This window comes from Gymnogyps californianus, chromosome 9 (genome assembly GCF_018139145.2).
Source record: "Gymnogyps californianus isolate 813 chromosome 9, ASM1813914v2, whole genome shotgun sequence".
Taxonomy (NCBI): Eukaryota; Metazoa; Chordata; class Aves; order Accipitriformes; family Cathartidae; genus Gymnogyps; species Gymnogyps californianus.
The window spans coordinates 729,451-750,425 of record NC_059479.1 but is presented as its reverse complement, the minus strand read 5'-3'; the positions used below and the strand labels follow the sequence as shown (position 1 = coordinate 750,425).

Below are 20,975 nucleotides of genomic sequence, written 5' to 3'. Positions count from 1 at the left end.
TCTCAGCCTTTCCCAAAATACTGACGCTGGTACTGTTGTTCTGCTTTTCCCAACCGTGAGAATCAGCAGCTTTCTTCATGTGCTGCTGTAGCTTCGTTTGTCTCGAGAGCATACCCTCCCTGAGAGCGTGCTATTTATTAACAACCTCAAAATGGACCTTATTTTAAAGCCATTTTGTTGTTCCTCCAGATCCAAAATGTCCAGGGGACGTGGATCTCCAAAGCGGCGATTGGGACATCAAGACGATTACCAGCTCACTGAAGTTTTATCTCAGGTAGCACTGCAGGTCCCACCTGCCCCGAGTGGGCAAAGGAGCTCGGGGCTGATCCAGGCGAAAAGCGGAGTGAACTGCCAGATGTTAACATCTGGCTGTTGAGAAGGGCAAAGAAGTGACAGAGGCTTTGGGAAGAGGAATGGATTTTTTAATTTTATATTATTTTTTGAGAAATATGCCTGTTGTAGAAACCCCATATCCCATGGGGAAAGCTGTTTAAATAATACTGGCTGGGGGGGAGGTGCCACCGAGAACCGGTGGTGCTGGAGGGTGAGCAGGTTTGCCCGTCGGTCCTTCGAGATCAGTCGCGAGTGGGTCGTGCCGCCCTGCCAGAGCTCAGTTTTCTTTCTGGTTATTGCAGGAACCTGTCTGAACCCGTCATGACGTACAAGCTCCACAAAGAGTTGGTCCTGGCTGCCAGTAAGTCCCGCAGCTGCCCTGCCCATGGTCCCTGGCCCTGCCCTCCCCACCCACTGTACATCAAAATCACTTGACAGAGCTCTGCCAGCCCGACACCGAGGTGTCCGGCTGCTTCGCCCTGTAGAAAGAGGAGTGACCCTCTCTTCTGAGTGCTTAATTGTGCAAGGGAGGTGGTGGTATTTCTTCCCTTCTTTCCTTTGCTATTGCAGTGCTCTTCTCTCTAACAGGGTTTCATGCTCCTGGAGGGTCTGGAGAGCCAGGGGATGTCAGCTAACCTGAAATCAGCACAAGTGTCCCAGAAGAACTGTTTCTCGATAGTATTAATATATTCATTTTAAAACCTGTGAGGGAATGGGATGTGCTGTTGCCATGCAGATAAATAGGTGCTCTCTTTAGGTTGTGAAATTTGTCCTGGGATGTTGAATCCAAAGTGTCTACCAGTACATGAAAGACATTTTTCTGCTGCAGCTCTTGGGACTGCACCACAGCCAGCGTTAACGGAGATTAGCCAAGTAACATGGGTATACTGACAGGGCATCGCCTGTGCTAAACCGACCAGTCCTCAGCTGTCCTGTTGTTATGGCCATTTCAAATAACCCATAATAATTCTGAAGTGGCTGCATCCTTGGAGCGTGTTGAGAGCCAGCATGCTGAGATGGAGACTAGAGGGGTACAGGGAGTTGGTCATCTCCCTCAGCGTGAGAGTACTGCCATTTGGAAATCCATGGCACACTCAGAAACACCTTGGATTAAAGCATCCTTCACGCCCCCATGCCTCCTTGAAGTCAGTGGCAGGTTAGGAGAGTGCCCGCCTCTCCTCAGTTTGGACCTCTGGAGAATTAATAATGCTTGTTCTTTCTTGGAAAGGAAAATTTTCCACTACCTACTGATTGTGCTCAAGCCCAAGATTTATTAGTTTCAGAACTGGTTAAACCAATGATGGCTGGGTATGGGCAAAACCATAATCCCTTCCCTACCCTCCGTCAGAAACTTGCACCATTAAGCTTCCCAGCTACCAAGATCCCACACTATTCTTTTCACACCGAGTATTTTATTGTTTCTTGGTAATTTATGCTTCTAAGGGTGACCTCTTTGGGTCAGGGACTCAATTTTTTTTCTCTGCAGGACATTTTACCACGTTGTTCAGTGTGACGGCTATCTGGGCTGGTAAGATACCCAGCAGAGAGGCCGTGTGTTCCCAGCTGTGCTGGTGCGTGGGGCCGGGTGCGAAGGGCAGTAGCCGGCTGTGCCCAGCCTGTTTCCCCGGCCATGCTCAGAGGCAGAGTGCAACCCTGAGCTCCCTTTCAAGCTTCATTTCTCCCTCTTTCCACTTCATTTTAATGGTTTGTCACAATGATTACCCTGTTGCTATGTAATCTCACTTTCCTTCTGCTTCCCATCACCGGGTTTGGCCAGCCAGCCCTACGTTGCAGAAGGAACAGCTCCCACAGATTTTCTTTGGCTTTATCTCTCTCTTATGTATTTACGTTGAAAGTGGTGGGCACAAACTTTTCTTTGTGTTACTTCTTTCCAGAATCTGAGAACCTGGATTACAGGCTGGGAGCCATTCACGCGCTGGTCTATAAACTACCTGACAAGAACAGAGAGATGTTAGAGCTCCTCATACAACACCTTGTCAAGTAAGCAGATGTTTTTCTCTAAAGCCAAAGTAAGGGGGATAATGGAATCAGCAGAACTAGCCTTTTTTTGTGGCAGGTTTGCGAAACTGTATCCACCACAGTCCCCCTAGGAAATTATGATTGGACTGCACAAATGGTATGATTATCCTTGCTACCCACTGCATTTTGATGCTTCTCTTTCTAATTGCCACTTTCATCCCCTTTCTGACAAGCACCAAGCAGGAAATAATTTTAAAATTAAAATACCCTCTGACAGCAGAGCTATAAATTGTCACCTCTCACTCCAGTTAAGAGCAACGTTAGGTCTGGGGTTTGGGAATGGCTGTAGGACCTGTGCCCATGGGCTGAACGTGAAGCATGCTTTGGTTTTATCTCCAGCTCTATGGATTCAATGTCCTGAGCCCTTAGAGCCGCACGAAGGCTTGAGCGTGTCAGTCTCTGCTCTCATACAGGCGTGTTGGATGCTTGGTGGCACTGAGCAGTGCTGCATCGACGTGCTTCTGCCAGTGAGCCACTGAAAAAGTCTGTTACTTGATGATAATGGCACCAGCACTGCATTGGGAGATGGGTATTTTCCTGCCTCCTTGTCACACCGAATGCAAAGGCTCAGTGTGGAAGCTCTGCCCTCTCCACCCCAGGGAGGAGCAGGGGTGCAGCAGGGAGAGAGGCTTGTGACAAGCTATGCTGAAGCTCAAAAGCAAGGGAGCAATCTGTGTGCAGGTCAGGAAGGACCAGGGCTTGCAGAAGCAATGGCTTTTGTATGACAGGGCTTGCTGTGGACCTTCGGAGAAGTCGTTTTCAAAACTAGACTTTCAGAAACAAGCAGGGCTGATCTGGGATTGTCATGCCCTGACACTCGAAGGCGAGTGCTTGGCCCTCGGTGCCATGCCCCCTCTTTGGGGCGAGGAGGGCTGGCTGGGGGATTCTGCCTGCTGTACGGTTCCAGCCTTTCATGCACGTGTGTGTGTGGGTTTTCCAAACCTTTCTGCGTAAGTGACAGAGCTGAGAGTGGCGTGCAGTCCAATGAAGCTAACGCTGCGCTTGTGGTCGTTGTGTTTATCCCTTAAAGTGTTTACGCTTTAATTCTGTTCCCTCTCCCCTTTGTGCTGACAGAAAGCCCTTTAACAGCAGAGTTACAGGGCAAACCCAGAATTCATTATGTGTCAGCATCAGAGTCTCCTCTGATCTGCTTCTGGAAACAAGTAGTGCCCGCCTAGGTGGTTGTACTTCAGTCAACAATTGGTGCCGCTCTGCAGGCTTGCACGTTCCTCCAAAGCTTGAAGGCTGCTGGACAGAGAGCTCTGTTCTGTGAAAACGGTGGTTCTCAGAAAGAAGATGCTGTGTAGAGATTTATTGAAAACCTCCAAAGTGTGCTCCCTACGTTAAGTCCTCCTCCTTCAGAGAGAGGAAAAATTAAAGCCAAAAGTCAGTTCTGGATAGATAGGATATTCAAATTTAAATGATTCCTTTTGTGTATGTGTTGCGCAGATGACTTTTGATTGCAGAGGTAAAAGAGGAGTGGGAAGGGATCAAATAAAAATGCTGTCAGCATGTTGCTGTCCCAAACAGTTGTCCTGGCCAAACGTGTGTGTCATAGCTAGAGACATGTTTTATCTCTGGTACGGTTGGGAAACAAATTCTGCTGAAACAAAATTAAGAAAATTGAATGACTGATTCTTACTGTATCCTTTTTTATTGCTTGGAATAAGATCTGTTTGAAAAAAAACAAACCAAACCCTATTCCTTCTTTGCATCCTCTCCGCAGCATATGTGAGCACAGCCGAGAGAACCTGATGTCACCGTCTAACATGGGGGTGATATTTGGACCTACCCTCATGCGAGCACAGGAGGACACCGTGGCAGCGATGATGAACATCAAGTTCCAAAACATAGTGGTTGAGATCCTCATCGAGCACTTTGGGAAGGTACAGGTGGCAGCCCCACAGCGGCTCCACGCAGCTCCCGCCTGCTCCATCGTGTTCGTGCAAACTGTTGCTGTGGCAACGATGTAGAGCTCTGGCTCCTTTTTCTGGAGTCTCCTTAGGGGCTGGGATTTTTTTTATTTAATATACTGTTCTGAAATGCTTCAGAAGGAAGCAAAAAGTGTAGCAGATATGTTCCTCACAGTTGCTTTCAGCTAGTTCCGAAGGAAACCCTGAGTCTAGGGATTTTTGCTTTTCTTTTTAAATAGGAGGAATCTTTATTGAGAAAAAAAAAACCTATTCTATGCCTGGATATTACAGGACTTTATGCTTTTCTTTGCTGGAGACAGGAGCTAGACCAGAGCATAACTGGTTTCAGTGGGCACAGTCCAAGATGAGACACTATACAACTATTAATACAGGGGAAAAAAAAACAAAGCAGACAAGTCTTGAACGGTTGATGAAAATAATTCAGCTGTGCATACGATCTGTTCAGATCCAGGCGTAGGGATGGCAGGGGCAAGTCTGGGGAGGGGGAGCTGCTGCCTGGGGTGGAGCTGTCAGAGAAGACTTCAGCAGGCGGCCGGTGCCTGTTGTGTTGGGGCAGTGCTCTGGCGAGGGCTGCAGCAGCATTTGCCTTTCATGGGATCTTTGCTGAATATTTTTGTCTGAGAGCATTGCCTCAATGCACAGCCTGAAGATTCCCATGTAGACAACAGCTTTGTCACGTGGCGTTTTGTCTCCTGATGGAAAGCAGAATTTTCCACTGTATTCTGTATTAGCACTTTGTCCTTGTGATATCTGATATAACGGCTTAGGGTTCTCAGGGTGGCTGGAGGATGACAGAGGTGTATGTTAATATTTAAAAACTCGAGCAGCATTTGCATTCCAATCAGCAGATCAGGGACCAGATTGCTTTCCTGGTAACAGCACTAGGTTCGAAGCAGTGAGTTTGGTCCTTCAGCTTTTCATAATACTTTACATTACAGAGTGTCCAAACAATCTCTTGTGTCTTAGAGGAGGGGAAAGTTTGAAGCCATCCTTTAAGGGATGTTGCTTGCGGTAGGGAGGATGGGGTAGCGCTCCCAGCAGACAGGGCAGCACACATGCAGAAGTGAAGCTCCCTTTTCGGGAAAGGAAGAGGAGGCCGAACCTGAAAGAGCAGGGTTCTTGCAAAAGTGGATGTGGAGTCAGAGCGACCAAACGGGCACCAGATGAGTGGTGTGGGAGTCGGTTGTGGTGCCGAGGATTGAAACCAGAGAAATGGGATGAAAGAGCTCAGAGAGACTTTTGAGCACCCACACAAGAAGCTCATGAAAATCACATGCCAGTTTCTTTGTAGGTCTCTGCAAACGCTTTTAGTAAGCTCCTGCAGCAAAACAGTGAATCGTTTGTGTGTTGGGATCCTCGCACAACTTGCTCCAGAACTGAGCCTCTGTCCTCCCCTCTTGTACAGCCTGCGGTGCAGGCTGAGTCAACACATGATTTACACTGCCACCTCTAAGAGCTGGAATTAAATCTTTAATTAAGCCAGACATCTCGTTGCTTGCTTTTAATTTCTTCAGCGATAAGGTTAAGTTAGTAACATTTATTAGATGGAGCTTGTAAGTTCAGCATCAGAGTTGAAAGTGTCTTGAGCTCACACATGAGCAAACACTTTAAATGAGTCTGGATATGGTTTATACCGTGCAGTATGAAGACTCTAAGGACAAAGTAACTATTCATGAAGTCTTTGTGGATAATTACTGTTTCCACAGTTTGTGTTTCAATGCCACGGTTAAATTAAATAAGTTGATTGCTCTGGAAACACCTTCTTCACTGTACAAACCTTCTAAATATGAGGGTCTGTCAATATCTTTGTACCTTCAAGTTGTTTAACTTGGATTTTCATTTAGAAGGCAGAAGCAAAGCAGAGGCTGCACCCACATCTTAAAAAGAGTAGTTCGCGGTGGGTTTTAGCATGGTTTTCAGATGTTGAAAAGCATCTCGTGAAAACAGCATTCTGTGGTAGCTGTATAAGCATCCATGGGGAACTTAATGCTTCTTTTTCTTTAAAAAACAATATTGGATTCTTGTCAATACATAGGAATGAGGTTGATGTTTCCAAAAAGTTGCCCTGCTGCAGATAATCCTTTGCTATTTTAATAATACATGAGCTGCTGCTTTAAATCACAGGCTGTTCATGTCACAGCAAATTCCTCTGAATCCAGGCAGGGGGGATGCACCGGACCTTGTATTCTGGAGTGGAGAAAATGTACTGCCCCTGCAAAGGGTAGAGCCCCTGTTGGCATTAAGCGTGAGCAGCCACGTCGTGTCACCGAATTGGGAAAGAAAAGCTGCTGAAATGGCCAGATTGGCGTTCGGAGCTCGTCTCGGTCTTTGCCCTGAATGCATTGTTCGTCCTCTCTTTGTGCAGAGTAGGGCAGACTAAGCCAGGAGCAAAGCCCGAGTACCAGCACATGGTATTTATACCGAGCCTGCTGAGTGAAAGCCTGGGCAGACTAGGCTGGGTGCAGTCCAGGTCCGACCTTGCCCCTGCGCTGCCCAGGTAAGGGAGGTGTGGGGAGCCCGGCTGCCGGTGCCCACCCTCCCCGTGGTACATGCTGCCTGGTCTGTGGGATCAAGAAGATTAAAGTGGGGGCGTGTTTCTCTCTGTCATCCCCCATCTTGATTTCCCAGAACTGCTCTTTGTCTGGGAGAAGAAAGAATATGCTTTTGGTTTGAATTACGAAAATAGTGTACTTAATCAACTCAGAATGTTAAATTTCTTCATTTTAGAATTTTTCTGGGTGACACAGTAAAATTGTTCTTCCATAACAAAGAGTGCACCAAGGGAGCAGTGACCCTGCTCGTCGGTGGGTCTGGCACCAGCTCTCGTCCTCTGGGCTTGAGCCATCTCCTGCCGACAGCCGGGAAGGGACCAGCTCCGCGTTCTCCCAGGACGGACAGCACAGCCTCGGGTCTCGGCAACTCGTGCCACCCCGTCTGTAGTAACTCACCTTCAAAGCCTGATATAAATTCAGTTAATATTCATGAGAAAAACACAAGAGTAGTTGGTTTTATGTGGTGTTTCAGATCTTCAGGAGACTGCCCAGAAGCTTAATTCTTTTTCAGCTCTTAAAAAAAGCACTGGCATAAATAAGAACCTCTAAATTAAACCTAACCAAATAGGTGCCATATGACCAGTGAGAAAAGGAGATAAAACTCCTTAGTAGCATTGTTTTTATGCCAGTATTTCATCCAAGATAATTTCATAGTGCCACACACTTCCATTGTAAGCCAAGAGCTGAAGGGGTTTTTAGCATTAAATCTAAAACAATGCAGCGGTTTGTTCGGGTGCTTTCTGTAGATTGTATCGCCTTGCAGGTGTGGAAATCTTGATGTTTCTCAGAAAGTGTCAGCTTCAAAGCGTCCTTCATCTGCTCCAGGATAATTTGCTTCAGCACATTTTGTCTGTATTTGTGATTTTGCTGCGTTAATTAGTTCAGCACTGCGGTTGCTGCAGTGGGTGTGCGAGGTGCAGAGCAGGCAGCCTGTCTGTAGGAAAGCCCGCGGCAGGACGCGTCTGTAGAACCGTAACTAAAGCATCAGCCCAGCTCCAGCCCCTCTCTAGCCCCGGCAGCTGGGGCTTTCCCGGGTGCTGCCGACCCTTGAGAGCGGCTGGTCCGCACCGTCTGTCCCTCTCCGGAGAGGCTGGGGGAGCTGGGGTCGCAGGGCTGGAGCAAACGGCTGCGAGGGCCCTGCCAGGCTCCCGTGGGCCACGGCTAGTCGGGGTGGTTGGGAGTAGCCCTGGCTTTTCCAGCCCTCCTGGGTTAGTCAGAGGTGTCTCGGGCCACAGACGGCTTCTGTGCCTGCCGGAGGGCGGAGAGGAGAAGGGCAGCCCTTGGCAAAGGCAGCGGGCGGCCGCTTGCCGTGCAGGAGCTGGGTCTGCGCTCCTGGCGTGGCTCAGCCTCCGAACTCCATACTCTGCTGCGAGGTGCCTTTTAATGACACCAGGTTAACGAGGCGAGCCTCTGAGGATGTGGTCCGATCTGGTGGGACGGGAGGGTCATGTAAACGTGTCTGCCTTTACAGATCTACTCTGGCCCTCCAGAAGACACCGCCGCCCCCCCGGTGCCTCCTCCCAGGGTGGCTGCTCGGCGGCACAAACCCATCACCATTTCCAAACGTCCTCTGAGGGAAAGACCCGTCTTCTTCGGTGCTTCTGTGGAAGAAAGTGGAGGTCAGTCCAGCTGTTCACTGATGCCTTACCTGCTTCTCACCCCTCCTGTTTCTTTTAACACCTTTCCAGGAGTAATGGAGATAACAATAGCAGGACCACACTTCCCAGGCCGTGAACACGGCAGACAGTGAGGTCTGTTGTTCAGTGAGAAAGGAAAGCAAAAAAATACTCACACATAGGTTGCATCACCTCACAACTCAATCTCCATGGGGATTTCTTTTTTCTGTTACTTGCAGAGTTCTCCATTAGCTAAACTAAGACTGGTTCTTGCATATGAGAAGCCCAGCGGAAAGGTTTTGCAGCTTCAGAGGCAAAAATGCGAAGTGATGGAAATGCAACTGAGGAGCAGAGTTGGTGGGATGGGAGCAAGTGTGCCCGGGCTGGGGGTGGCTGCGTGCTGCTGGAGTCTTGTCCTGCCTGAGCGCATCAGTCCCGAGAGGGTCTGTAGGGCTGGCCCAGCCACTGGCGGTTTTATATCCAGAGCGAGAGCTCTGAAGCACTTTTTCAGGACCCAGTGATAGTATTTTCTAGACCAAGTACAACTCTGCTGTTAAATTCATCTGATTGTAAGGAAACGGTAAGGCCCTTGTTATCATGTCAAAGGGCACTTCAATTTAAAATTATGTTTCTCTCTGCACCCGATTTGCTCTAGTTGTCATTGCAAGCTGTGCCCTAGATCACATCGTCACCGAAGAGGTGAAAAGTCTTTTTCTCTGTTACAGTTTTCAGAGCTTTGATGATGTTTTAGGCTTAATACTCCAAGTGTACTTTTTGGCAGTGGCAAAACATGAGTGATTCAAATTGCTCTTTAAAATCACAAGACTGCTCATGTAGCTAGAGATGGCCTTGCATTTAAATGTTTCTCCGAACTGGGAGCCAGAAGCATTAGTGTTTGACTGCACCAAGGCTGCAGGGTGCAATCAGTTTCATAGCAGTGCTTCTGCATCCTGTGCCTGGGTCTCTAGCGCAGCAGGAGGGATGAGATGAATGATTTTTGGAGGGACGTAAAAGCATGGTACACAACTTCTCATGAGCAAGAGTACTGGAAATTTAAAAGAAACCCGTAAGTATATTCTGTGATATTCAGCATTGTTTCAGTTTTCTGTATTCCTCAGCATTTGCGTGAGCCACTCGCTATTTGTGTTTGGCTCAGGGTGAGGGTTTGCCGATCCGCACGCTGCAAGCGTGCTTGTCCCTCGGTACTGCAGGAGCTGTGCAGCGCTCAGGGAGAGCTCTGCGCTGCTGCGGGGCAGAGACCACCACACCTCCACGCTGCTTCCTAACCTGATGGCTGTCTGTCCCCTTGGCTCCGCAGCAGACCGGCACGGTCAGACCCCCAACGGCAGCGGCAGCGTCGGCGCCGAGGCCCCCAAGCCGCTGCACCGCAGCCGCCTGCCCGCGCCCCGGCTGGGGGGGGACGAGCCGGGGCGTCCCCCCGCCGAGGGCCGGCCCGACCTGCGTGCCGAGGCAGAGGTGGGGAAGCTGGTGGCCAGGCTGCAGGACGGAGGAGTGAAGCCGGCCAGCAAGGCTGCCAACGGGGTGGTGGCCGGCCCTGCCCTGAGGACCTCCACGCTCCAGGCCAGGAGACCAGCTCCCCGGCCGGGGATCTACGGCAGAGAGGGTGAGTGTGCGCCCGGGGCCGTGGATCGCGCCGGGGTCCCAGCCGAAGCGAGGCAGAAGGAATGCCGTTCTCCCGGGGAAAGCTCGAGGCGCCCGAGCCAGCCCTCCCCACTGCGCATCGTGCGCCGAGATGGCTGGTGCGGGTGGTGGGCTTCTCGCCTTGAGTCCTCTTGATGTAGCTCAGCAAGAGGGGTTGGGAGACCAGAATAGCTTGAGATGCGGGCACGGGCCCACAGCCTGAGGGTTTGATCAGGCCTTGGCCTCCTGAGTTGTCCTGTTTTATTTCAGACAGTGGGTACTTTTGGTCTGTTGCTTGCTGGGGGTGCGGCTGCTGCGGGGTTTCGGAGCAGCCTGCAGAGCCCGGTGCCAGTGCCGGTGCCGGTGCTGCCTCTCCCGTGCTGAGCCAGGCAGATGCCACTGGTGTCAGATGAAGCAGGCTTTCTATGCAGTAGCTGAGAGCCTCTGCTTGTGCTGAGCTCAGCCTAGCTCAGTGGACTCGTAAAATTCAGGCTTGAGTAGCAATATAAAGGCCATTAAACCTGAAGCAATTTGTACCCATGCTAACCAGCCCTAGGCAGTCTGGATTGTCAGCGCTCTCCTCAGCAGAGACGAGGAAAATGGCAAAAGTCACTTTCACATTTTAATTTCTGATGGTTTTATCTGTCAGGCCCCCTGTGACGCAGCTTCTGGCTTACCAAGGCTTTACTGGGAACATTTATTTCAACGGTTCATCCGTTGGTGTTAAATATAGATAATGATTATTATTTGTATTCTAATAAGCTTTATACAGAAATTTATTACAGGTAGAAATAATTAGTTTGGGGCCAGATGTGAGCTGGCATTGTCCGTTTCAGTGGAGGAAGGCAGGTAGGTGTTTGTGTATCTGCATGTCTGTAGACATTCTCCCCTGCAACGGCAGGGAGCCGTTTGCAGGACAGTACGCGTTGCTGTAACAGCGGGTATTTGGTGCTGACTTATAAAATACTCAGGACGATGGTCATAACTAAAGAGTTTATGGTTTTGTATTATCACACGTAGCGTGCTGACAGCATGTCCTGGAGCCACAGCGTAATAAAACTGGCTCTGTTGATCCTTGAACATTTATATAGAAGAACACTGAAGTAATAATAAAGTTATATTACATCTGTGTTGATACTTGCAAATCAGTGCTAGAACACTGTATTGAGCTTTTAATGTGCACAGTTTGGGGATAATTTTAAAGAACTGGAGAAACCAGGAAGTATAGGCTGAAGGATTAGAAAACAGGCCTTTTACAGAGAAATTCAAGTTACGCGGCTTACCAAGGAGAAAATTTAGGATCAGAATTTACAAATGCAAGTATGGAAGAGAGCTGGTTAAGGACTGGTGTTTGAGCTAGCACACCAGGGTGTAATAAGGTTCAGTAACTAAGGGGTTGAAAAAGCCTTGGTTAAGTAGTTGCAGCAATTAATTATCTTACCAAACAGAAAAACATCTTTAACTTATTTCTAATCAGAAACAGGACTCTCTAACAGTGGAAATGTCTAAACCAAAAGGGCAGGAACCCAGCCCTTAAGATGGTTTTGAGCCATATAAATGGCCAGGCAAGAAGATCACAAGGATTGCTGTTGTGCGGAATTGCGCCTTGGAGGGAAGGTGTGGGGTCACCAGGGGTGTCAGGTAAAGTCTGACACTTACTCCTCATTCACTTAAGCCTTGAAGACTTTCAAGGCTTAAGTGAATAACGAGGTTGGCTGGATCTTGGGGAAGACAAGCAGCCGAGGCAGGAACTCCTGCGAGCAGAGCAGAAAGCCGGGGGAGAGGACAGGTAGTGCCAGTGTCCGAGATAAAAGCTCGGAGAAGCAGCAGCCCTGGACTCCAGGGATCACCCATTTGTGCTATTCCTCTCGCTTTTGAAGAGCAGCACTGCACAGGTTTTGTTTAAGAAAACTTGTTCCCAGGCAATACCATCTTTGCAATCCGCAACTATATCAGGTTTGTCATCACAGGGTCCAGCATCAGCCCCTCTTTCTAGTGCCAGGCAGGCTGTGCTGGGGCAGGCAGAATGGGAACTGCCTTTTCCTGGGACTCTTTCCCTAAATTCTGGCTACTGGCCACTGTCAGAGAGAGGATGTTGGGGCAGACAGACAGACAGAACTAAGCCCACTAACTTGTTCAATGCCTCTTCATAAACATTTAGCCCTCTACCAAAGCTTCTTACTCAGTATTTGTAATCTTCAACCTTGCAGGCGAGTATGACGGTGTCCCGAAGCCACGATCCCATGGCGATAAGCCTGTGATAACGCGTCCCCCCGTGAGACCTCCGGACCCACCGTGCAGGACTCCTGTCCCTCCGAGGCTGGAGCAGAGGCCGGATCTGATAGCAGGAACAGCAGAAGAGATGCCTTCATCCGTGTAAGTCAGCAGCCCTTGGCAGGCGCACAGTACCCAGGGTGGGCAGCTTGGTCCGAGGGAGCTGCCGGCACCCGGGGGCTTGGGGAGCATGCAGGGGGACGGGGTCAGCTCAGGTGGCAGGAGTAGGAGCTGGTGTCACCTACCAGGAATTTTGGAAGAGGAGGAGGAGGAGAAATACCACATTGGTATCCAGTGCCGGTGGCATACAATGGCTGGAGCCCATGGACGTCCCCTTCGACACGGGTGCAAGCGCGGGTTTGAACGTCACGTTGAAGAGCTGTGCAGAGGGCACGGCCTGGGAGGGGAGCGTGGCCTTAGCAAAGGCAAACACATGCAGGCACAGCAAAGCTCTGAACCTTCTCAAGTATAGCCCTGGGGCTGAGCTTTGTCCCATCACCTTCTCTGCTATTTCTCATGTCAGCGAAGCTGGAGGGCCCCTCCCTGCCTCGCTCTCAAATGAGATGCTTCCCGGGGAAGGATGAGATCCAGCTTGGATCTCTCTTAAGGAAATTGGATGGAGTTCAGCTTCATGATCAGGTTTCTTTCAGGTTTTAAAGAGACAGAAACCCTGCTGGCTTCAATGGGAATTAAAAAAAAGAAAACAGGGTGACTAAATACACGGGGATCTCAGCCCAGCAGCCAGGACCGGTTGGTGGGGAGGCTGTAACCTGGGTGCTGCCGCAGAGCTCGCTGCTGCTGCACATCCAGCAAAGATGCACATTTCGTTCCCCTGCCATCCTAGCAGGGCAGCACCCCAAGTCTGTGCTAACACCCCTCACCCAGGGCTCTGCCACCGTGCCGCAGCCCTGGGGTGTGCGGGGGCCACCCCGGGGCCTCACCCTGCCCGTAGTGACACGAGGTGCAAAAACATTTGTCATGAACTGAAGTGCCTCTGTACTGTGGAAGAGCTCCCCAGTTCGCTCTGCCCTGGCCCCTGCTCTCTGCAGAGACCCCCCCAGTAAAGCCGCGCTGTGCAGCTGATGCAGGTCCCGCATCTCCACTCCTTAGTCCAGCAAGGGTGCTGTGAGGCTCAGCTCCGCGCCTGCGGGGCAGGAACAGGCCTTGCCTTTGCTCTCCTGAATCACTTGTTAAACTTTACTTTCTGTGAGGACAGCTGGAAGCTAAATATGAAGCACATAAAAACTGAAGGAGAGGCCCTAAAAAGTGATGGATGCAGGTTTATAAAGCAGCATGTAGGAGCAAGAGCATGGAAATAAGCAGTCTAGCTAAAAGCGATCAAGGGCTGCCTGGCCAGGGCGGTGTGAAGGCAGAGGGGAATGGAGCTGGCAGCACGAGGAGCGCGGCTGCTGCCGCGGCAGAAAAGACATCATTAGAAAGTGATGTCTTCAGTGTCTGCTAATCCTTCTGCTCTTTTCCCTGGCACGGATGAGATCTAATTAGCAAATTGCCTTATCAGATAACTGGAGTGACCTCTCTTGTTCTCTTTGCAGGGTGGCCTCTAGGACAAAGTTCTTTGAGACAGCTTCCCGAAGAACAAGCAAGTAAGCCTAGCACTGGGAAGTCGGCATGTAAATAAAAGCAGCCCTGCTGCGTAGGGCGCTCCCTCTGAGGCAGAGCGAGTCCCCTCAGGAAGCGCCAGCCCCGACCTTTCTTGCCTCTCGTACTCGTGGGCAGATGATGGGTCTCAGCTAAAATGCTGGAACTAAACAAAGAGCACAAAGTGTAAAATGTGAATCCAGATACAGACTTGATAAGTTAAATGTAAATCTGCTAAGTAATAAACCTATCTATGGATTCCTTTTATCATGTGTGTGGATCTAAGTCAGCGTAGTGCACGTTGTACTTACTTCTCAGCCTTTCTGAAGAGCAGAGATAGGATCATGGGAGAGACGAGGAGGGCTGGTTAGATCACAGCAGCTCATCAGAGATGCGAGACCAGAGAGTGGATGGTCCTACACACAATGTATGTGCAGGCGTAGCTCCACCACAGAGAGGTACGGTGTGATGGAGTGATAGCTTGGGCACCGAAGCCTTCGGGCTAGGCTGGGATGGCAGGGCTTTGAGTTGCAAGCATTGTGCTTCGTGGCAGCAGATTTCATTTGTAATAATATCTGCTCAAATAAGCTTCAGCTTCCCGCTTTTAAAGATCACCAACCTCTGCCAAAAGCAGAGCAGGTTTGCATGTAAGTGATAAGTGTTGTCTGTTAGTGTTGACAGTGAGTTCACTTTTTATATTGAAAAATATGTCCCTGACCTGACTGTTACCCAGCCCTCTATTTGCATTTGTGGATCTGAGTTTGAATTTGCTTGTTGCATTAATTTTTTTCCTGTTTTCTTCTACTTCCTTATGTGCAGTTCTTCATCACCACAAGGCAGGATCCCAGGTGATGAGAGCTGAGGCTAAAGGTACGTGTTTATGACAATAAACCAAATAATAAGCCAGAAGCACAGATGTAACATAAACTCAGCATTTATGGGGTGGTGGAGTCCAGTGGAGGCAATGGGAATCTCAAAAGAAAGATGAGGAGAAATGTCCTTCCTGTGGGAGACCCTTGCAGAAGGAAAGATAACAACTAGAAGTGGGCCATGCTCTTTGTTGGAGGTGGTAGTACGGCAGGGTGGAGTAAATCAGCCTGCTCTGCCCTTCCTGAGCCTCCTCGCTGCAGCGCTCAGGGTAAACGCGAGCGCCGTGCAAACGGCGGTGCCGACATCTGGGCTTGCTCTGGTTGTGGTTTTGCCATCGCTGATGAATTTACACTGCTGCATAGATCATGCTTGTTTTCTTCCTCCAGACTTTGTAACCACCTCAGCCCAACCAGGAGATTTTCTGTGCTTGTGAAACGGACGTGTCACAGCTAAGACTTTTCCAGTTCCAGTGCCCCTGGAGAGCAGCTATCTTACCGGACGATAATTTCAGAGCATGCTGTCATAAGTGGCTCAAGAAATTAGAAGAGAGGGAGATAACGATGGAGAGAAGACCCTACCCACACGTTTGTGTTGAACTGTTCCCAGTCCTTCCGCCACTCCTCTCTGCGCAGGCTGTGAAGGATGCTCGTGTGAGCCCTTGCAGGTGACCGGCAGCGTTTGCAGGGCTGGGTGAGCACCGGCGGGCTGTGGAAGGGACAGCGGGGGACGGGAGTGGCCGTTCACCTGCTCACTTTTTAGGACATGCACCTTGGCAAGGGTGACCTTGGACAGACATTGGAGTCAAACGCAAGGGGCTGACTCCCTGTGCTTGGATGCAAGGGTAGAACGACTGGAGTTTGGCTTGGCCCCCCTTGCCATGAGAAGCTCCTTCCTTTATGTTATGTTTTCCTTGCTCAGTAAGCTATAGTGTGTTTTTCAGTGTGTAGGAGAGCAGTGTATGTTACTGGAAATGCTGCTTGTGCTAAGGCAGGCAGGACAGGAATTGGGGGGACCATCGCGCTTAGCTCTGCAGGACGTCTCTTCATCTCCTCCCTGGCGTCAGCATGCCTCTGTCCTGGGAAACCGCGCCGGCAAGTGCGGCTGTGCCGGGGGGCTTTGCCTGACCCGGGCTGCATCCCCTGCCTGGGGATCAGCTTTCCGGGCAGTGCCGGTTGGGTCAGCAGCCCCCGAAAGCGCAGCTGGGAGAAGGAGGCAGCAGGCGCTGCTGCTCCTCCTCCTCCTCCTCCTCCTCCCGCATGAGCCACTCTCCCACCAGATCCGCTTCCCACAGGCCCACCAAGAAGTCTGTGTCCTGGTGTTATTCTGGTGGGCCAGCACAGAGGTGGTGAGGAACTGAAACTCACTGAATATGGGTCAAAGCCCACCATTTTTCTAAGAGGCACCCAGTTTCTTGTTTGCTTTTTACATTAATTTCCAATCCCAGAGATGTCCGGTCTCTTCTCCTCAGCAGCAGCCGTGCAGATGATGCCCGTTGGTCTGGGAGGTTTCTCCTAGCCAGGACCGCCGTAGTACCCCTTACCAGTAGAGGCTTACTTGTGGTTCCAGCTGACACCAGGGCTCAGTTCCTGAGCTGTAGCGTTTACCTGTAAATAGGCAATGAGCGGCTTCCCTGCTTCCTCGCACCAGCCCGAAGGCGGCTTCCCTATTTTGAATCATTTTCCTTGGGTGCTGGGAGCATTCCCAAACCAGTGGCCAAACATCCCTGTTACCTGCTTCCCGGGTGCTCCGTCCTCTCGAGCGCGCTTTGTGTCCTGCCTGGCGCAGGTTTGCCGGTGGGATGCTGCCGCGGTCCTTCCCGTGCTGTCTCCTGACGCTTGCCTTGTGTGTGCATCTAGCGCCTATCTGCTTTATCGCTGAATGTAATTCTGGCGTTCACTGGACACACACGTGTCGTGTCAATGGTGCTTCCGCTCCCTCGGGCTTTGGCGGTGCCCCAGCTGCTCGCTCCTGTACTCCTGCTTTGAACAGTGGCATGTAAAAGTGGCTTTAAAAAAAAAAAAAAAAAGAATGATACCAACACCTAGACTGTATTACACACACCGGCATCTCAGGGCTTTTCAAAGCTACGGTGAGCCCTTTCTGCTGCACCCTTTCGTGAGTGGCCGGGAGGCGTGAGCAGCACCGAAACAGAGCGCATCGTGTTTTTCTGATCAGGTATCTAAGAGAGCAGGTAAGATGGAGCTGCGAGCCAGGGAGTCTGAAGGCAGGAGAGAGGTGCCCTGTCCAGCCCGGAATGGCTGTGGTGGCTGGGCAGCCCCTCCGGCAGCCCGGCAGCGGAGCCACCTGCCTGCAGCACCGGCAGCCCCCGGTCTCCTGCTGCCGGCAGGCACTGGCACCCGAGCTGCCCTTTGGTGGCTTCGTCACCCTCTTGGGGTGGCTGTCGCGGCAGTGTCAGGCCAGTGGTTCCTCCACAGAAGGCCAGCATTTCCCAAAATGCCTTCCCCTCTCGGGAACTGTGCTTTGAGGACCCCTCGAGGCTGTCGGTTTGGGAAGCGCACGGGCTTCCGCGGACACGGGCGGCTCTGGTGGTGGCACCCGCCACGCTGCACGTGGACGCTGCGCAGCACTGGCACCCACGGTACCCGTCCCGTTGGAGACGGTGGCTGTTGCATCCTCCACGCCGCTCGTGTGCAGTCAGCCTCGTGCTCGCTGCCCGGCACAGACCCTGCGGGGCAGAGCTGGGGTCCGTGGGAAGAAAGAAATCCGAGGGAGTTTGCTTTTATGTCTGACATGGTGAACAACGGAGGGAAGCAGCTTATTAGAAACGTATTTCGTTGTGTCCTTTTAAAGTCATTTGTCACATGTGTGTCTGTGCTGGTTTTCCCTCCTCCGTGCACACAGCTGAACGCTGGGGACCAGCGGCAGAGCGGCGGTAGGGTGTTCGGTTGTGCTGGTGGAGGCCTGTGGGGCACAATCCCTGCTGCCAGTGCCACAGGAGCAACACAGCCGGGAATGTGGGATTCGCCCCGTGCAGCGCGGCAGGGCCCCCGGACATCAGCCGTCGGAGCCGTTTTGTCATGTAAAAGCGTAGATTACTTCAAGTGTTTATAAAGTTTCCGTGAAGTAAAAAAAGAAGAGTCCAAGTGTGCTTTTTTTTCTTCTTTAAGCAACACCCCGGCGTTGCAGGTGCTGCAGCCATCCTCTGCTGCGCAGATCCTGCTGCTCAGGTCCCGCAGGCAGCGCAGGACCCATCCCAGCATCCCGGGGACGCAGCCGACCCTCCCTGCGCGTGGACAGGGCACACGAGCGTGGCTCGGGGCAGTGGGTTTGCACGGGGATGGGTTGAGCACGCACCCCCTTGTCCTGCCTGTTACAGGGAGGCATGTTTGACAGTATGTGTTTTTTAACTGTTTTCTCATTTTTAACTTCAGTTGCCTGGTTCTTGTTCAGCTGCCTCTGTCAGCATAAACACCTTTCTAGTTATTTATGATTACTGCAGACACAGCACCAGCTTCTTTCCATCTATCCGGCATCTTTTTCCCCTCCTCACATCTGTTTTCCCATCCCTCTCAACTCTGACGTTGTGCACTAGCATTTGCTTTTCAGGCTTCTTGCTTTTATTTAACAGAGAGACCTCTCACAGGAGAAAACAGCTTTCTCTCTTAAATGGGAGTCTTGCACCCTGCTTTTGAGCCTGAATCGATGGAGAAGTGCCCGACCGAGGTGACCGCGCAGGAGCTCGCAGCAGCGCGCGAGGTGCCAGGGGAGGGAGGGTGTTCCTGGGGGAAGCGTGGGGCGGGCGAGCTGCCCCCGCCGCTCTGCAGCCTGCACGCTTTGCTTCCCTCCCCGGAAGGAGATGCAGCCTCTTTCCACAAGATTTCCTAAATACACCACTCGCTGCTTTGTTGAGGGATTTTTTTATTTTTTATTTTTTTTTTTTTTAACCTAGCTGCAGGTCGGGAACCGCTCCGGCAGTTTGAGATGGATGAATTCAGCTCTGGTGTCTCTGAGGGTCTTCAGCTGAATGACGGGGAGCATTCTCACCTACGCCCTTTTTCAGGCCGCTAATTGCTGCATTCTTCTCAGTATCCTTGCTGCAATTATTTTGTACCATCCCAGCCCTAGTTCAAGGGTGCTGTGCTTTGCAGCATGAGTCCAGCTTTGCAGGCTCGGAGCAGGTCTGTGCCTTGCCCTGGCTCCAGGCCCCTGAGCAAGCGCCCGGCTGGGCACCGTCCCCACCGAGCACGATCCTGCCTTCCCCTTCCCCGTTCAGCATCGCTGCGCGGGGCCTGAGACCCCGCTTCCAGCAGCAGGAGCGGCCCCCGGCAGCGGCACGCAGCATGAGGGACAGCTGGACATGGGGTGCCTGCCCCCCCGGCACCCCCAAACCACCGCATCTTTCTTCCAGCCTCGGGAATCGCTGGTGCCTGTTAAGCCCCTGCACCATCCGCCGCCGGGGGGAGGAATGGAAAAGGAGTCCCCGAAGCACCTTCCCCATGGCAGGACTTACTGCAGCTCGGTGCATTTTGAGAGTCTTGGCCTTTCTTCTCCTAGCAGAGAAGCAGCTCACCCTCCTGGCAGGGAGCACGAGAGAAGTGCTCGTTTCTTCATAGCTGCGCTCTGCCGTTAGCGGTGGGCGAGCGCTGGCCGAATCAGATAGTTCATGCATGAGGCTCATGTAACGTGCAGTGCTTCCTTTGCTCCCTTTTTGTTTTTCTTTGTCTCTTCGGCTGGAAAGGCTAATCCTAATAACGTAAGCTGGCAAGAGCCCACAGTCCCAATCAAATTACTACAGCGCACGACAAGGTGGGGAGCCTGGCAGAGAACTCTTCCTCAGCTCCTCCAGCCTGATGGGCAGCTCGTTACAGCGTGAGTGCTCGCAGGGCTCAGACGGTGAAAGCGCTCCCTCGCGAGGGCTCCGATCAAATCCGTAATTAGGAGAGCTCAGCCCGTGGGGTGCACCCTCTGGCACAGGGCCGGAGCGGGGCCAGGGAGGGCAGGAGCGGGCAGGCAGCTCCGGCTGGCGCTGGGACATCACCGGGAGATGCTCTATGGCCCCGTGGGTCCTGCCTGCCACTGGCACAGGCAAGGGCATGACCGTGTGTGTGTCCTTTTATAAATTAACCTAATCCCATCTTAACCACAGCTAAGTTTTGATTAACCCCCCGAGCTAGAATACAGACTGCAAAATCTCATTTCTCTCGTGATTAGAAACCTTCTCCCAATTTTCATGCCGGGAGAATTTGGGGCTGTTATTGCCGAGTTGCCTTCAGGGTACTGAAGGACAGGGTGAGGGTTTGTCAGCAATAATTTGGGGAGGGAGATGGTGATAGTGAGATGGGAACTGCCTACCGGGACTGCAGTCGCAGGACGCTGCTGCAGCCAGGAGCAGGAGATGAAGAGCGAGGCCGGGGCCGGGGCTGCGTGCTGGGAGCGGTGCGGGATGCAGGGAAAGGCTAGATAAAGCGTGCAGGGGTGGGTGGGCTTGGGAGCGGCCCCCATCTGCCCTCCCATCACCAGACAAGCGGCTTCTCCGGGTATCGTTGTGTTTGTGGTACCGACCTGCGCCCAAAGGGTCCGGCTGCAGCCGCAGCTGCTGCCACGGGTGCTGTGGGGCTGGCAGAAAATCTCACCGCATGATTCATCCAGAGTCGCTTGGGCTCTGGGCTTGCTGGTAAAGCATGAAATGCTTCAAACTTGGAACTAAACAAAGATCTTTGTTAAAGCTGGGAAAAACAAACAGCGGCATTGCAGAGCGGCGGCCGCCCCTCGGGGGGGCTGGCAGCAGGCACAGCCCGGGGGGCACGTCCCACCCCGCTCCTGCGCCCGGAGCATCCCCTGCCTGCGAGGGACACAGGGTCTCGATGCCCAGGTAGCGTGAGCTGAAGCAGCAGCTCGAGGGTTTTTTCTTTCTTTTCTTTCCTGGCTCCTTGTTTCCCTGAAGTTTCCTTTTGGGGCTGTAATTTTTCCCGGGATGGATGCCTTCAAAACAACAGTGGTTCAGCGAAAGAAACTGTTTTCTTTTTCTATTAGCCCTTGTAGTAAACGATTACAGATTGGAACGAGCACCGAGGCACTATCCCAACAATTCTGGTGTCCCAACCCGCAGGTGCCTGGTTTGCTTTCTTAAGGAAAACGTTTTGATTTCATCTGAG

General features: G+C 51.7%; 1 protein-coding gene across 2 annotated transcripts in view; it reads left to right on the top strand.

Moving 5' to 3' along the window:
• The window catches only part of OPHN1 (oligophrenin 1), a 69,957-nt gene extending 52,019 nt beyond the window's left edge, over nt 1–17,938 (top strand). The window contains exons 15-24 of one of the 2 annotated variants that reach the window (XM_050901897.1): nt 190–274; nt 636–694; nt 2,229–2,334; nt 4,100–4,259; nt 8,331–8,478; nt 9,797–10,099; nt 12,327–12,492; nt 13,944–13,994; nt 14,809–14,859; nt 15,246–17,938. In XM_050901897.1, the coding sequence (XP_050757854.1) occupies nt 190–274; nt 636–694; nt 2,229–2,334; nt 4,100–4,259; nt 8,331–8,478; nt 9,797–10,099; nt 12,327–12,492; nt 13,944–13,994; nt 14,809–14,851 (1,121 nt within the window). In that variant the 3' untranslated portion in view covers nt 14,852–14,859; nt 15,246–17,938. Of the gene's footprint in view, nt 1–189; nt 275–635; nt 695–2,228; nt 2,335–4,099; nt 4,260–8,330; nt 8,479–9,793; nt 10,100–12,326; nt 12,493–13,943; nt 13,995–14,808; nt 14,860–15,245 lie in introns of both variants that reach the window. The other variant, XM_050901896.1, reaches the window with a different exon arrangement.
• Nucleotides 17,939–20,975: the final 3,037 nt, after the last annotated feature.